At 42.0% G+C, this 15333-nt stretch overlaps 1 protein-coding gene across 1 annotated transcript; it reads right to left on the bottom strand.

The window, feature by feature from the left end:
* Nucleotides 1–1054: 1054 nt before the first annotated feature.
* Nucleotides 1055–10640, bottom strand: ucp1 (uncoupling protein 1). Its single transcript, XM_070865401.1, has 6 exons — nucleotides 10515–10640; nucleotides 9957–10164; nucleotides 8121–8318; nucleotides 7935–8036; nucleotides 5843–6023; nucleotides 1055–1232 (listed from the first exon to the last, which is right to left on the bottom strand). The coding sequence occupies exons 1-6, from the start codon at nucleotides 10638–10640 to the stop codon at nucleotides 1118–1120; spliced, it is 930 nt and encodes a 309-aa protein (XP_070721502.1). The 3' UTR covers nucleotides 1055–1117.
* Between the last annotated feature and the right edge of the window lie 4693 nt (nucleotides 10641–15333).

Raw genomic sequence — 15333 nt, 5'->3', positions numbered from 1 at the left:
CTGTGTATGGGCGAGATGATTCCTATGTCAACCCATGGAATCAAGAAGTTGATCCAAAACCGAACTAAAGATATTAAGGAAAGTCTCCAGTATATACTTCAGACCAAAGGCTCCCTGGAGCCAGAGCTACCAATCAACAGAGATCAAGTATACAATGGATTGAGCCATTGCATAGAATGATTGACAAGAGGTGTTTGCATGATACCTGGGTTCAGTGAATACTTTCAGCCAAGTACAACTTAATAGGCACCCAAGCCAAAGTTTTAAAATTAACTGACCTGGCTAAGACTTGCAGACAGTTGGGCTCTGGTTTCCAGTTTAAAATGTGATCAGGATCAGGAATGACCCCCTCCATTTTAACTGGCTAAGCATGTTTACCCAATCTATAAATCATGATTTTTACAAGCCTCTTCCTATTTTGCATGCAGTAATTAATAGGCAGCACCATCAACAGTTATTGTGGACATATATTTTGTGTAAAGAAATGCAAAAGAATTCAGTTTCAATTTATTTCATCTCACTAAATGTATGTTATAAAATGTGCTTTTATTAAAACTGATTTTGTAAAAATACTGACAAATAAATAAAACATTTACTGAATTGTGGCTAGCCAAGGTTCAATGCAAACTAATAACAATTGCCAAGAAACAGAACGGAAATGAGCTTTACAAACTATGTGATCAATAGTTTATCCCTGGTTTTGAAATTGCTAAATCTCAGCAGTAAAGTGCATGTTACTCAGTTGTACTTTTTTTAAAAAAAAACAATGCAACCCCCATTGGATAGTATTAATTGCTTTACAAAGCATAGCCTATGAAAATAAAGTGCTTCATTTTGACGCTTCATATACTGGTTAAAAACATTTACCCTGAATATGCTTTATAAAATTTCCAGTAATGAATATCAACAGATTTGGAAATGCAATAGAATTAACCTATAGGCATGCTGTCCATGGGGTCTCATTTCATAAAGCATAGATTTTGTAAATGTGGAATCCTATGTTGAAAATGATCATATTGATAAGAACATCAGTTCTCCATGTCCATAGGGAAGACTTGATAGTGCAGAGAAGTAGTTCTAGAATCTAGGTGTAATGTCGTGCGCTCCAGAGAGGCAATCATATGGCACAATCCTGGCTTTGTCTGGCCATCATCATTGCCCTTTTCAGCTGCTCATAAGATACAAACATTACCACGTTCCAAGAACCAAGGCGCAGATAAGAGGGAACAAACCTATAAGGGAAATGAACATTTACAGTGAATCTGGAGTATTTAGCATGTAGTGGTAGAGGAGAAGGACAGGATTAGTAATCAATGATTGCTATAGGTCCCCCAAGCAGGATAAGGATAAATATAACATATTGGCATCAGTTTCTTGAGGGGAAAATTTAATGCTTTTGCAACAATAATGTTGAATATCATAAGCAAAGACAAATAAATGCAAGCTACATAAGAGTCCTCTAAAATGAACAAGTAGGGCATTAAAAATGGGAACAAAAACAAAACTATACAAAGCCTATAGGCAAATAGAAATGAGGCAACACTGGGAGAAATATAGGAAATTGCTAAAATAGTTTAGAAAGGATAGTAGAGATATAAAGAGGAGCCGATAAATTAGTTTAGATTTAAAAAAATGAATGCTTAAATTCTTTAAGTCCTGTATCGGGAACTCTCTCCCCAAAAAACCTGTCAATTGAAAATTTCATAACTGGGATTGCTAGATTTTTGTTGCATAGAATTAAGTAGAAATTATCATACAGAAACAAGGCATTTGGCCCAACTGACCCACACGAGCCTCTCCCCACCCTACTTCATCTCACCCTGTCAACATATCCTTCTATTCCTTTCTCCCTCGTGTATTTATCTAGCTTCCCCTTAAATGCATCTATGCTAATTGCCTCAACTACTTCATGTGGTAGCCAATGATCCTGCTAACTTTTTTTGGGTGTGTGCCCCCTTTAATGGGCTGCACGGCCCATTCAATTTCTCACACATGCGCGGTTATTTCGATTATAAAGCCGTTGAGCGGCCTACGCGGGACCTCCAGGTCACTGTGTGGCCACACAGCTTAACGGGAACATTGTTGGGAGCAAGTTTCACGTTCTAATCCCTCTCTGGGTAAAGAAGTTTCTCTTGAATTTCTTATTGGATTTATTTGTGACAATCTTATATTTATTGACCCTAGTGTTGGACTCCCACACATGGAAACATCTTCTCTGCATTTACCTTATCAAACCCTTTTTAAGGACTTCTAATAAGTCACCTCTTCAGCTTTCTCTTTTCTAGAGAAAAGAGTCCCAGCTTGTTCAGTTTTTCCCGATAGCAGAACTAAGAGATTATAACTATCATCCTTGTGAATCTTTTATTCACAAGCAAATGTATTACAGAACCAACGCAGGTAAATGGAGTTAAGATACAGATCAGCCATGATTTAATTGAATAGTGGAACTGGCTTGAGGGGCTGAATGGTCTCCTCCTTTTTCTATGTTCCTATAATTGTAAAAGAGCAATTTAAAAAGTTAGATCTCTAAAAGAAAAAAAGTGACTGAGAAGTTAAAAGATAAATAATTGAAATATAAATTAATATTTTGCAGAAGTATTCACTAGAGAGTATAATACTAATTTGTTATTCAATTCTTGTATACCCAGTATTCTTGAAGATTTTCAAAGCGGAATAGGCAGAGATGCTTGAAACGTTAAGGGTTTCAAGACTAGCAAATCCCATGGGCTAAATATATATTCTAGGGTGCTAATGGATATTAGGGCAAGAAATTTATGGGGCACTGGTGGTCATCATGGGAGAATTGTGAAGCACTTGTCAGATTCTGCAGGACTGGAAGCAGGTAGAATACGGATATTTTAAAAGGGCAACAAAACTTGCAAACGAGAACAGACCCATTATCCTATAATCAATAAAAGGTAAAATAATGAATTTAATTGTAAGGATCAGGCTGGAGAACTGCCTGTATAGCAAAAACTTAACCAGCATAGATTTAAACTAGGCCGATCCTGCCAGCCAAATTTCCTTTGCTTCTTTTGGAATGTTAACAGATCAGCTAGATAGCCTATGATATCATTTATTTAAACTTTCATGGAGTTGTTGACAAAGTTCCACATGAAAATCTTCTAATTAAACTAAAAGCCACAGCAATCTGGGATAGAATGTGGAATGTGATAAGAAACCTCTTAGAAAATAGAAAACAAAGAGCATTTAAGACAGATGTAATATCAGATAGGGTGGGGGAGGGGGTAGGGGGTGTATAGAGAGATATGCCACAAGACTCCGTGCTTGGATGCTTATTGTTTCTCATCCATAAAGTGATCTGGATACCAAAACCAATTGTAAGTTGCTCAACCTTTCTGATGACATTAAACTAGGGAGATTACAGAAGCTACAGCAGAAGATTTGCAAAAGGATTTAGATTGGTTATTCAAGAGGACAGATACATTGCAAATGAATTTAAAACTGATGTGTAAGTATTACACAGTCTGAAAAATGTGGGACATAAATATATAGAATGAATGAAGTAGCATAGGGTGATGCAACTAAGGAGCTTGGGAATAATAGAGATATGCCACTTTCAATGTCCACACAATGTAGTGAAGCAATTGAAAACAAACATTTCGAACCTGCGAGGGTAGTCAGAATGGTAAAGGTTTACCAAAGTTACTCTTAGAATATGGTGATCAATTTTGGTCAACACAAAAGAAAAAAATTTAATTCTTTAGGAAGGACGCAGAAAAGAGCAACAAGACTGAAGGGAATGAGAATAGATTGGAAAAGAAAGATAGTGGTTAATATGGGAGAACCGTGTCAAAATGTATTAAATATTAAATGGCTTAGGTACAGTGAACCCAGATTATAACTTTGAAGCAGACAGAGAAAATAGGGCCAGAGGACATAAAATGAAAAGTAGTGAAAACTAAATTTAGAACAAACATCAAGAAATACTTATTTTTACTCAAAGGGAGGGAAATTCAGGAGCACCCTTCCAGGCGCTAATGCTTTTCAACTTTAAAAAAAATTTGGGGTTTGCGCTCCAGGAAGGAAGTGGAGTGCTAAATCAATCGCTCCACTTCCTTCCTGGAGCGCAACAGAACGAAGGCGGGGTGGTAGGTGTGCCGCACAGCACAATGTGCCATTCAGCACTGCTGCGTTCGGAGGCTCCTTCCCTCCCTTAAAGGGAAGGGCCATCACTGCAGGCTCTGCAATGGAACAACTTACCTAGTTCTCGATGGCAGCTGTGATCCAGCCCAATCAGCCTGATGCACTGCAGCAGAGTGCTGAGCTGATCGACCGCGGCCAAAAATGAAACTAAAAAAGAGAAAAAGAGAGTTTGGAAATTTTTTTTACTTACCTCGGCCCTCTCGCCTTTAAGGCTCCCGATCAATGCCTCCTGCAACTGCCAGTGCTTTTGCCCGGCAATGCTGCAGGGGGTGGAACCGAAGTTCAGGTCCTGGGTGATGCACACGGCGCTGACGTCACGATCTCCAAGCAAAGGAGATCGGGTGCAACATCTTACTGCCGCAAACCTCCCGCCGAATTTAGCGGGAGTCGATCATCTTGCCGCGCCTGGTCAGTAAGTGGCAGGCGCTAAGGAGGCCAATTTCTAGGCCAGCGTGTTGAATGCTTTTGGATTCATCTATCAAGCAAAGGTGCAGATTGTTGTAAAGGGATGAGTACTGGTGAGCCAGCTGGTCTTTGCTCAACTCTGATGTTCAATTTATGGCCGGGGGCAGGGGGGGGGGATGAATTTCTGTGGACATTCTCCCACTTCACCATCATAACTGACACAGACACCCTGGAAAAATGACGTAAATGGTGTTTATTCCAATTTTCCATGGCTTTTCCACAGAACAAGTGGGAGATACCCCGTGGAAATTCCACCCCCCTCTAGCCCCGTATATTTTAATGTAACTACTACCCCAAGTGGTATCAGCCAGTTCAGCACAGACCCTGTAGTTTGTGTAGCTGAATACCACATCATGCAGCATATTTGGTGAAAGCTCCTCTGTCAGCGTAGAGTGTAACAACATTTTGATTGAAGCCTTATTCTGTTTTAAAGCATTTTGTTGTTATTGCAGAGTGTAATTATTATCCATTCCATCTTTTTAACCCAATCTGTGCAAAGAGCATACTGCTGTAGGGTATAGACTTCTTTTTCCATGAATGATTATCCCAAATCTTTTTAAATGTTCAACCTGAATGAGGCTTACCAAACTGGTATACACCAATTATTTCTTGGACGGCCTCTGATGTGATTTTCTCAAAATGACTCCATTAAACTGCTTTCAATATACTTTAATGCTAAAACTCTCATCTTCAGACTTGGCAAAACTAAGTGAGGTTATCTGGATTTGAAATCTATCTTGATCATATCTAATAAGTAACTAAAGGCAGATGAATGTCTAATATGTGAATATTCCTCTGATGGCTCAGCTGGTTAAGCCAGTGAGTAGTTGAGCCAGAAAGCAGGATTTCCCAGGTTTTGATCCCTAGCCTGTGCTGAGTTCATTGACCTCATCCAGGCCAGCAAGAATATCACCGCAATTGAACCTCGGCACCCCAGATTGGGGAGTGGAAAATTAGCCAGGGTTCCTACTCCTGAATCCATCCAGCAGTCCCTGCTGGAACCATGCGTGGATTGTTGATATGGAAAGGATCAGGTTCAGCTGTAATGCCCCTGTATTTGAATCACCTACTGACACTCTGCTCACATGTCCCTGTACAACTGTCCCCCAGTAAAGAGGGAAAGGGAGAATATCAGTAGATAAAAGGAAGAAAAGAAAAAAAAAATGTAGATATACTTTCATATTAATTAAGTTGAACCAGATGAACTTACCCTTTGTAAAAGGCTGTTGGTCCTTCTTTAACCAGCATGGTCCAGGCACAGCTTAGTGCACTCTTGTATTGCCCAGGAGCAGAGTTCATGTATCTTGTCTTTACTACATCAACAGGAGAAGCTGCTACTGTCGTACAAAATCCTGCACCAAAGGCCGAGACGAAGTGACACGGAAAGTTATCTGCAAATTGAGAAAAGTGCTCATCAATTTCAGAGTGTGAGTTTGTTCAAGTGAAGGCATGCAATTAGTTTCAGCCGGTGCCTTGTATAAGGAATTAAAAGTGACTTTATAAGGGGTTGACAGGATTGTTAATGTGGACGGTGTATCAAGTTTTCTGGATTTAATTGAGATATAAAAAATTAGTGACTCTGTGAAAGCACATTATTAAAAGTCCTGGTTAAAATGTAGTGAGATAATTTTCAGGCTTTGATGCAGAAACTGTGTGAAATGGAGATTTGAATTATGTAACACCTGAACAACTTTATTCACTGACTTCAAATAATAAGCATAACCTAAATATTAACAGTTTAAGAGACTTAATGGTGGGAAGAAAAACGCATTCAGTCCATGCCACAACGCCCCCGGTATCACTTTGGATGCAAAATTTGGTTTGCGCTGCACCGGTAGAGCTACGTAGCCAGAGAAAGTTGCTGTGCAGAGTTGTCCAGGGGCATTAAGGGAAGGAATGACTGTATGAGGTAAGTATGATTGATATTTTTTGTGATTTCACTTTATTTGGGGTGAATAATGTGCAGGGAATGTTTTTTGTTCCAATTTTTTTTTGCAGGGAAGCCTCTCTCAGGGCGCTACGAAGCTGGCTCTTTAGCTAGGGATATTCAGTTATTCACCCGGCCTAGTGCGCCAAGTGTGGAACACTTCCCTTAGTGCTCCACTCCACTGTCAGGGTGCAACTGAATTTTGTGGCTCCTGTCACTAACCATTTTCTGGAGCTAAATTTAGCAACCGCCCGACATTAGTGCCTTAGGAACCCTCTAACCAAATTTTTAGCCCAAGTTCTTTGTCTGAAAGACAATTCTCTGCCTGAAAGACATGTCAGTCAATATCGGGCAAATCCCAGTGTGGGAGTTTTAGTCACAGGTCAGGCACACATGCTTGGTGTTACCTCACACTACATATTGTCTGCTTTGCTCAGCACACAACTGGCACATTTTGGATGGGGTGGTTGGGATGGCCTGGAATCTGAAAGTGAAGCTGGCTGGTAATAGTGATGTGATGCTAATTCTGTAGCATATGTAAACACCAGATAAAATGTCTAAATACAGCAGTGTGAAAATGTGTGTTAAATGTCAAATTCAAGTGACACCGATAGCAATAAACATGGAGGTAGGTAGCTGCACCTGATGCTACCATCTATTATTTTATTAAGCCAGCAGAGACTTGCATTTCCTTGTCTTTTTGTCAGTCTGTTAAATACAAACATTCTCCTGGTTTCTCCCTACCAATGAGTATCCATAATAAATACTTAGCCTGCCCAAGAACCTAAATGTGGCCTTGTAAAGTATGCTAGGAGATCCCTGCGCACATGCAGAGCACAGTGTGGGGTTGCTGTAGACTGAGCCTGGACACTAATGATGAGAGAAAGACAAAAGGTGAGGAGCCCACCTCCTCCCTCTTTCCTGCCATTTCCTTTCAATCCACTAAAACTTGTGCAGACTTACACTGTTCACTTCTGTCACTGCTCTTGTGATGCCTCCAAATCTTGTTATTTAAACTCAAATCCAAAAAGTAAAATGCTCTTTGATTTAATTGAGCTGTGCAAAATACTATAGGAGTTTCTCATTAATAACCTCAACAAAAGTTGTTTCTTCTCCACCTCTCTCATTTTGCAATAAAGTTTGTTCATCTGGGTTTTTTTTTGGAACAGTAGGATTGGCACAACATTTTACCAACTTCTTGGCTAAAATTAGCCAACGGCACAAACTGTAGCCCAACACCTTCATCCTAACTTCAGTTTGTTTGTGAGGCAGAGATAATTACACTGACACAAAACGCACACTCTCTCGTATTTGTTGATGCAGAATGCAGCAAAAGGAGTAAAAACACATCTGAAGGCCGTGGCTGTCAGCTTACCAGTCAACAGTTTGTTCCTCAGAATGGTCTCTTTAATGATGTCGTAGGTTACAAGCTCTGAACAGTTGACAATGGCATTCCGAGTGATGTTGGGGAAAGTTCCTACGCAAAGAAAAACAAGGTGTGATTAATGTAACTGAAATGCCACTAAATTCACAATGAGTCAAACGGATCAATGTTACACACCTTTCCAAAGTCCCCGAACTCCCTCCTCTTTGGCTATTGATTTATAGGCCTGAAGGGTACCATTGTATCGTTTCTGAACACCCCGGAGGTTTCTTTGTGCCTGGAAACGAACTTTAACCACATCCGTCGGTTGAGCCAGTGCCACTGCGAGTCCTCCTGTGGTACACCCTGCTAGGATGCGGGTACCTATACTGGCATCTGGAGGGAGAGGCAGCATTAATTATTATTCCATATATCACACCAAGATCATAGTATTTTAAAAACATGCTTCCTGGTAAACAGCAGATATAATTACCAGTTGTCTGTATTCCATACCTTATTTTAAGCATCATTAAACTGGAAGAACATGCATTTCTTATTGAACAAAACTAAAAACAACTGCATCTTTTTCATTGCCGTATATTGAATTCTAAACCAATGTCTGCAAATGCCTTCGGCTTCACAGAGCATACTCACTGTATTAATCATCTTCTACCAGAGATATTTATATTCTCACTGGCACTCACTTACTGTGTTAACTATTTTCTACCCACTGAGCCACAGGGACTTGAGCACATAAATCTAGGCTCACACTCCAGTGCAGTGCTGAGGGGGTGTTGCACTGTTGGAAGTGCCATCTTTCGGATGAGACATTAAACTGAGGTCCCATCTACTTTCTCAAGTGGACGTAAAAGACACCATGGCACTATTTTGAAGAAGAGCAGGGAACTTATCTGGCTAATATTTATCCCTTAGGACACCACCACAGGTCGGGAGTATAAGAGCTGGAGTGCAGGCCCTGTGACCTGTGATGGATTTATATAGCGCCTCTCACAGGTCAGGGTGTCCTACTGGAGCGTGGGCAGGAGCCCAGCAGAGGAGTGGAAAGGTCGTGGCTGAGATTCGGTGAGTGATCGTGGTGGAGGTGCGGCAAATATTTGGTGAAGAGGTGCGGTGAGGGATCGTGGCAGAGATGCAGTGAATGTTTTGTGGCAGAGGAGCTGCGAGAGATCATGGCGGAGAAGCGGTGAGAGATTGTGGCAGAGGTGCGGTGAATGTTTGTGGTGGAGGAGTGGCAAGAGATCGTGGCGGAGGTGTGGCAAATGAGGGTACAGGGCCCAGAAGAGCCAAAGGCCCGGGGCAGCACGGACCAGCCCACACTACGATATGTGCGCGCACTAGGTCCGTGCAGCAGAGCAGATCCCCAATAGTCCTGGTTAACCCTTCGCACTGGATAAAGGCCTAGCTCTGTCAAGCCCGTGTGGTGGCTGATGTGTAACGGTCACCACACGTTATCAGGCATCTTCCACCCCTGAAGTTCAGGACTGGAATATTGGGTCCTTCATTGAAACATCTGCAAACTCATCCCTTTTGGTGTGGAAGCAGGTCATCTTCGTTCGAGGGACTGCCTATGTTGATGATGATTTATCCCTCAATCAACATAACAAAAAAAAACAGATTATCTGATCATTATCACATTGCTGTTTGTGGGAGCTTGCTTGTGCACAAATGGGCTGCCGTGTTTCCTACATTACAACAGTGCTTCAAAAGTACTTAATTGGCCATAAAGGTGGTTGTGAAAGGCGCTATATAAATCCACGTCTTTCTTTCACTATCTATCCGAGATATTTGTACACTCACTCACTGTATTAACCATCTTCTATCCGAGATATGTGTATACTTACTCACTGTGTTAACCATCTTGTACCCGAGATATTTGTATACTCACTGTATTAACCATCTTCTATCCGAGATATGTGTATACTCACTCACTGTGTTAACTAATTTCCCCCGGAGATATTTATACGCTGTAAATATTTATTTAAATAATGTTGCTGCTGGTCAATTGTTACTTACGGTCCTTCCCTCTGGTGTAAAACTGTTTCACAGAGTCATAGAGTCCAATTCGTATTGAAGCAAAGCTCATCTGTCTCTGCAGCCCGGCCACTAGTCCACTGTACAAACTCCTCGCTCCTTCTGTTCTGATCATTGTGGCGACTGTCCCCAAAACCCCGCGATATTTGATACTTTTGGCACCTTGGCAGCCTGTAGCTTCTCCTTGAATCTAAACCAGACACGCGAGTTAATCTGGGGCAACAGGAACATCTTTACAGCGGACAGTTCTGACCAAGGGTCACAGACCTGAAACGCTAACTATGTTTCTCTCCACAGATGCTGCCTGACCTGCTGAGCATTTCCTATTTTTAGAACTGATGTATGACTCTTTGAATCTCGGATTTATGCGAAATTCCTTAACTTTGATTTCCCGTCAAAATAATTAATCATACGTAAGGAATGTCAGTTCTTTAACCAGACACACACAATTGGTCGAAAACCGAGTTTCAGAATATATTGCAGAGAAAATAAAAATCTTGAAAAAAAACGAGTTATTCTCGGGTTCTTTGCGCTTGTTACCTGTAATCTGACTTTGGCCGTGTCCAGGGGGAATGTGATGAGATCAGCGATGCAGGCGGCTGTGCCAGCACTCAGGAACTGCACACCGGGAGTTGGAGGAATGTTCGACGGTTTCAGCCCCACCATCCTGATCCCTGCTAGCCAAACTGTGCAAAGTACTAGAAACAAATAATGCAATCAGGTTGTTGACAGTACTGCTGAGGTTACAATCCTCCTGACTTAGATGAGGCATTTGTTTTTACATTATTTTCTATAAGTTCTTTTTTGCGTTCAGGATATTTAATTTGATATACAATTCTCACACTGTACCTTCTCCGTTTGTTCCTTCTATTACATTTATCGCAAATGCGCAGCTATCCATAAGCCCATGGAATTCTCCAACACCATATTTTCTTTATTAAATAGTCCCTCCACCCCCATCCCCTTCTGAAGACATAGACATATGCTGGGGTATGGTTCCACAGTCTCAGCTGTCCCCCGCTACCGCCTTCATGCGGTAAACGTGGGCAGGAGATTCAGCTAAGGGCAGCATTAGCCCAAACCTAGTTTGGTCCTTGCCAACATCCCCACGTGTACACTTTCTAGCTGGAGTCACTGACTGGAGAGTGATCAGGAGCCAGGACCCTGTATAATGCCCCAAATGGCTGAGATCAGCATAGAATGGGAATGCGGCCTGGCAGTTGAGTCCTCACCATCCCTTACTCACTGAGCCATAACGGAGTTTATTAGCTTTTGCAACCAATTCAATGTCTATGGGGTGTTTTCCATGCACAAGTTACTTTCTTAGATATTGGTAAAACATAACGAGAATTCGGAAATTAACTGTTGGTCAATATCAAAAAATGCAATAAACACAATGCACTATTGTTTCTTTCCCACTGCAAAGGAAAATAATGAGAAATGCTTGAGATTTATGACTAGCACATTAAAATATCTCAAAATTACCTTCAGTGGGTGCGTGCTTGCACTGTTCAGTAAGGAGTAACCCTCAGGAATTATTTTCCCACTGTCCTCCAACTGTTCTTTTCTTGGAATGACCAGGACTCTGTGTCGTCGTTTAGTCTGTAATAGCTCTGGGGGATTCGGTTATTTTATAACTAAGATAAGTTCATGTGATGCAACCAAAGTACAGCCAACATTGGGCGTTCCTAAATGGGAGGTGTGCGCAGATAGAACGATTACCTTTACCATCTCGGTTTGCCTCAGCGTAAGTGTTTTGCCAATGTTCCATCAAAAAAAGCTGACAAGTTATCATCCTAACCTTCACCCCGTTTATTTAAATATCTCAGAATATGGCTCCCAGATAGAACAGATCACTAGCAGAAAGTCAACTTGGACAGCAAGTGTGATTTTAGAGCTGCTGCATGAGGCATGGAGATCTGGCTGTTATGATCTTTGTTCTATGTTGATGACGACAATGTGCCAGTCATTTTAGATTACCACTAAACATGCATTTACTGTGAGCACTGTTATTAAGAATGAAAAATTCAAAAATCAAACGGGTAGGCTTTGCAATCGGTCAACTTCTTGCAATTGGTGCAATGGGTTTTAAAACTTTTTCGCAGACTTACACAAAAATGGATTCCGGTTGATTGCAGCCAAGGAAACCCGCAGCTCTTGATTTCTCAACAATAACTAATGTTTATATAGCAATAAGAACATGAAGATGATAGGTTATCTTAATCATTTTTATGGTCTGCCTATTTTCTGACCGTCATTGGTGTGCATTAAAGTATGTAGCCTACGTGGAAGTTGTCAAAGTCCATAGATTTCTCAAACTAGAATGGTCTCTTCTGCACAATTAAGTTGCAAAAGAACAGGAAAACATAAAGATGCAGCAACAAGGAAATATGGAACCAAGTCCAACATTTCATCACGTGGCATTTTGTACAACTGAGAACTGCTATTAAAATAAAAGCAAAGCCCTTTTCTCGGATTGGGAGTGTGCATTGGCTTCACGCCAAGAGTACTGGCCCGGGTAACTCCCCTGATGATGCGCGCACATTCCGCGGCTCAAGGCTTGTCCCCCAGCTCGTGTTTGTTCCTACTCGGGAACTCGAGGCAGCAGACTAGCCAAAGGGCGTTCCCAGAGGCATGGTCCAGGACAGCCAATAGCAGAGGGGTGTTCCGAGAGGCCTGGTCCAGGACAGCCAATAGCCATGGGGTGTTCCGAGAGGCCTGGTCCAGGACAGCCAATAGACAGAGGGAGCGCCGAGCGGTGGAACAGCCCAGTGCAAACCCTTGACACTGCAAGCCCTTGACCACAGCTGGTCATGGGATTCCAGGCATCTGGGCTCAGTCAAACGTTCAATGTATTGTCTACATTTGCAGCGTACGAGCATGCAAATAAAACTAAAGGCAATAGTAGCCTACCAATCAATACCTTTGTGAAATATTGTGGGTAACATCTTTCCCAGATACAAAAGGTGCCAGACGAACCTGCCTCTTTTTTTGAAGTGACTTAAAGTCAAACGCTGAATCTCTTATAACCCTTCGACCTGGCAGTTGGCCGACAATAAAAAAATAATATGGAGTCACCAGCAGCGTGACCTCCCCTTTAAGGGTGGACGTGCCGCCCAGCCACACACAACTTCCCGCTGGGGAAAGCGGTCATTGGCACCGACGCCGCAGCTGCCAGGCAATTTGTCGCGAGGGTTGGAAAGGGTGTCGCCGCCAGTCGGTAAGGGGTCGGCCGGAACACGGGCGGTGTGGAAACCTATTCCTGCCGCTTCTGGTCCAGAGGCAATTTCGGACGGGTCTGCCCATCTGTCTGACCCCGGTCAGTAAGGCTTCTTAAAGGCGGTAATGGAGCTTATAGAAGGGAACAATTTCAGCCCCAAAATGGCAAAAATTTCAAGTGCTGGAAATTTGAAGCAAAAACTGAAAACGCTGGAAATATGACCAGAACAGACACGTTTATCCTTCATCAGAACTCGTGATTGAAAGAAAAAAAAAGACAGACTTGGAATTATATAGCACATTTCACAACCACCAGACGTCCCAAAGCACTTTACAGCCACTGATGTACTTTTGGAGTGCAGTTACTGTTGTAATGTCGGAAACGTGGCAGCCAACTTACACACCGCAAACACCCACAAACAGCAATGTAATAATGACCAGATAATCTGTTTTTGTTATGTTGATTGAGGGATACATATTGGCCAGGTCATCAGGGATAACTCCCCCGCTCTTCTTCAAAATAGTGCCATGAGATATTTTACGTCCACTTGAGAGCAGATGGGACCTTGGTTTAACGTCTCATCCAAAAGATAGCACCTCTAACAGTGCAGCACTCCCTCAACACTGCACAGGTGTGTCAGCCTAGGTTTGTGTGCTCAAGTTTCTGGAGTGGGACTTGAACCCACAACCTTCTGACTCAGAGGCAAGTGTGCTACCCACTGAGTCACAGCTGACACATGAATTGGTCTGAAACATGCCAACACCTTCCTGTTTGTTTTATTTTAATGAACACTGAGGCATTTACTGTCACTTTTCCTCATTCATGGTGGATTTAAGTTACACCTTTTGGGAATTCAAACCTTTCTAAGGGCAGGGAAGGAGAATAACTTCTGATAGGTGCACAGGAGAACTTTCTCAATCAATATATCTCTAGTCCAATGAGGAAGGAAGCAGTGTTGGATCTGGTTCTAGGAAATTGCAAGTGGAGTGTGTTGCAGTTGGAGATCATCTAGCTAATAGTGACCACAACATAATTTGGTTTAAAAGTAATTATGGGAAGAGACCAGAAAATAGCAAAGGTAAAAATGCTCAACTGGGGAAAAGCTAATTTTAGTGATTTAAGAATGGACCTCACACAGGTAGATTGGAAAAGCCAATTGCAGGGTATAGCAGTAATGGAGCAATTGAGGGCATTCAAGGAAGAGATAGTTCAGGTACAAACTAGGCATATTCCTTTGAAGGGAAATGATACAGCATCCAAAGCTCATGCACCCTGGATGACAAAGGAAATAAAAGTTAAACTAAACAGAAAAAGGAGATATGTGACAAATGTCAGGAGCAAGATTCAGTTAACATTTCTACAGTTATATAAGGTATCACTGAGGCCACACCTAGAATACTGTGTGCAGTTTTGGTTTCCATGTTTAAGAAAGGATGTACTTGCTTTGGAGGCAGTTCAGAGAAGGTTCACTAGGTTGATTCTGGAAATGAGGGGGTTGACTCATGAGGAAAGGTTGAGTGTCTACTCATTGGAGTTCAGAAGAATGAGAGGTGATCGTATCCAAAAGTATTAAGATTATGACAGGGCTTGACAAGGTGGAAGCAGAGAGGATGTTTCCACTGATAGGGGAGACTAGAACTCGGGGGCATAATCTTAGAATAAGGGACTGCCCAGTTAAAACTGAGATGAGAAGAAATTTCTTCTGAAGTTTGTAAATCTGTGGAATTCGCTGCCCCAGAGAGCTGGAAGCTTGGTCATGGAATAAATTTAAGACAGAGATAGACAGTTTCTTAACTGATAAGAGAATAAGGGATTATAGGGCGCAGGCAGGGAAGTGGACCCGAGTCCATGATTGAATCAGCCATGATTATATTAAATGGCGGAGCAGGCTCAAGGAGCTGTATGGGCTACTCCTGCTCCTATGTGCTTATGTTCTTAATACCCAGGAAGATTATGGAAAGTACAGGAGGGGATTGAAAAAGTTAATATGGGAAGCAATGTTTCTATGAATCTTAGAAGTCTTCCTAGAGAAGCTCTCCTCATAACTGAAGTCCCTCATCCCTGGTAACATCCTGGTATACCTCCTCGACACCCTTTCTAAGGCCTTCACATCTTTCCTGAAGTGTGGTGCCCAGAATT

Source organism: Pristiophorus japonicus, chromosome 2 (assembly GCF_044704955.1).
Source record: "Pristiophorus japonicus isolate sPriJap1 chromosome 2, sPriJap1.hap1, whole genome shotgun sequence".
Taxonomy (NCBI): domain Eukaryota; kingdom Metazoa; phylum Chordata; class Chondrichthyes; family Pristiophoridae; genus Pristiophorus; species Pristiophorus japonicus.
The sequence above is the reverse complement of the archived record's forward strand: the minus strand, read 5'-3'. Positions and strand labels throughout refer to the sequence as shown.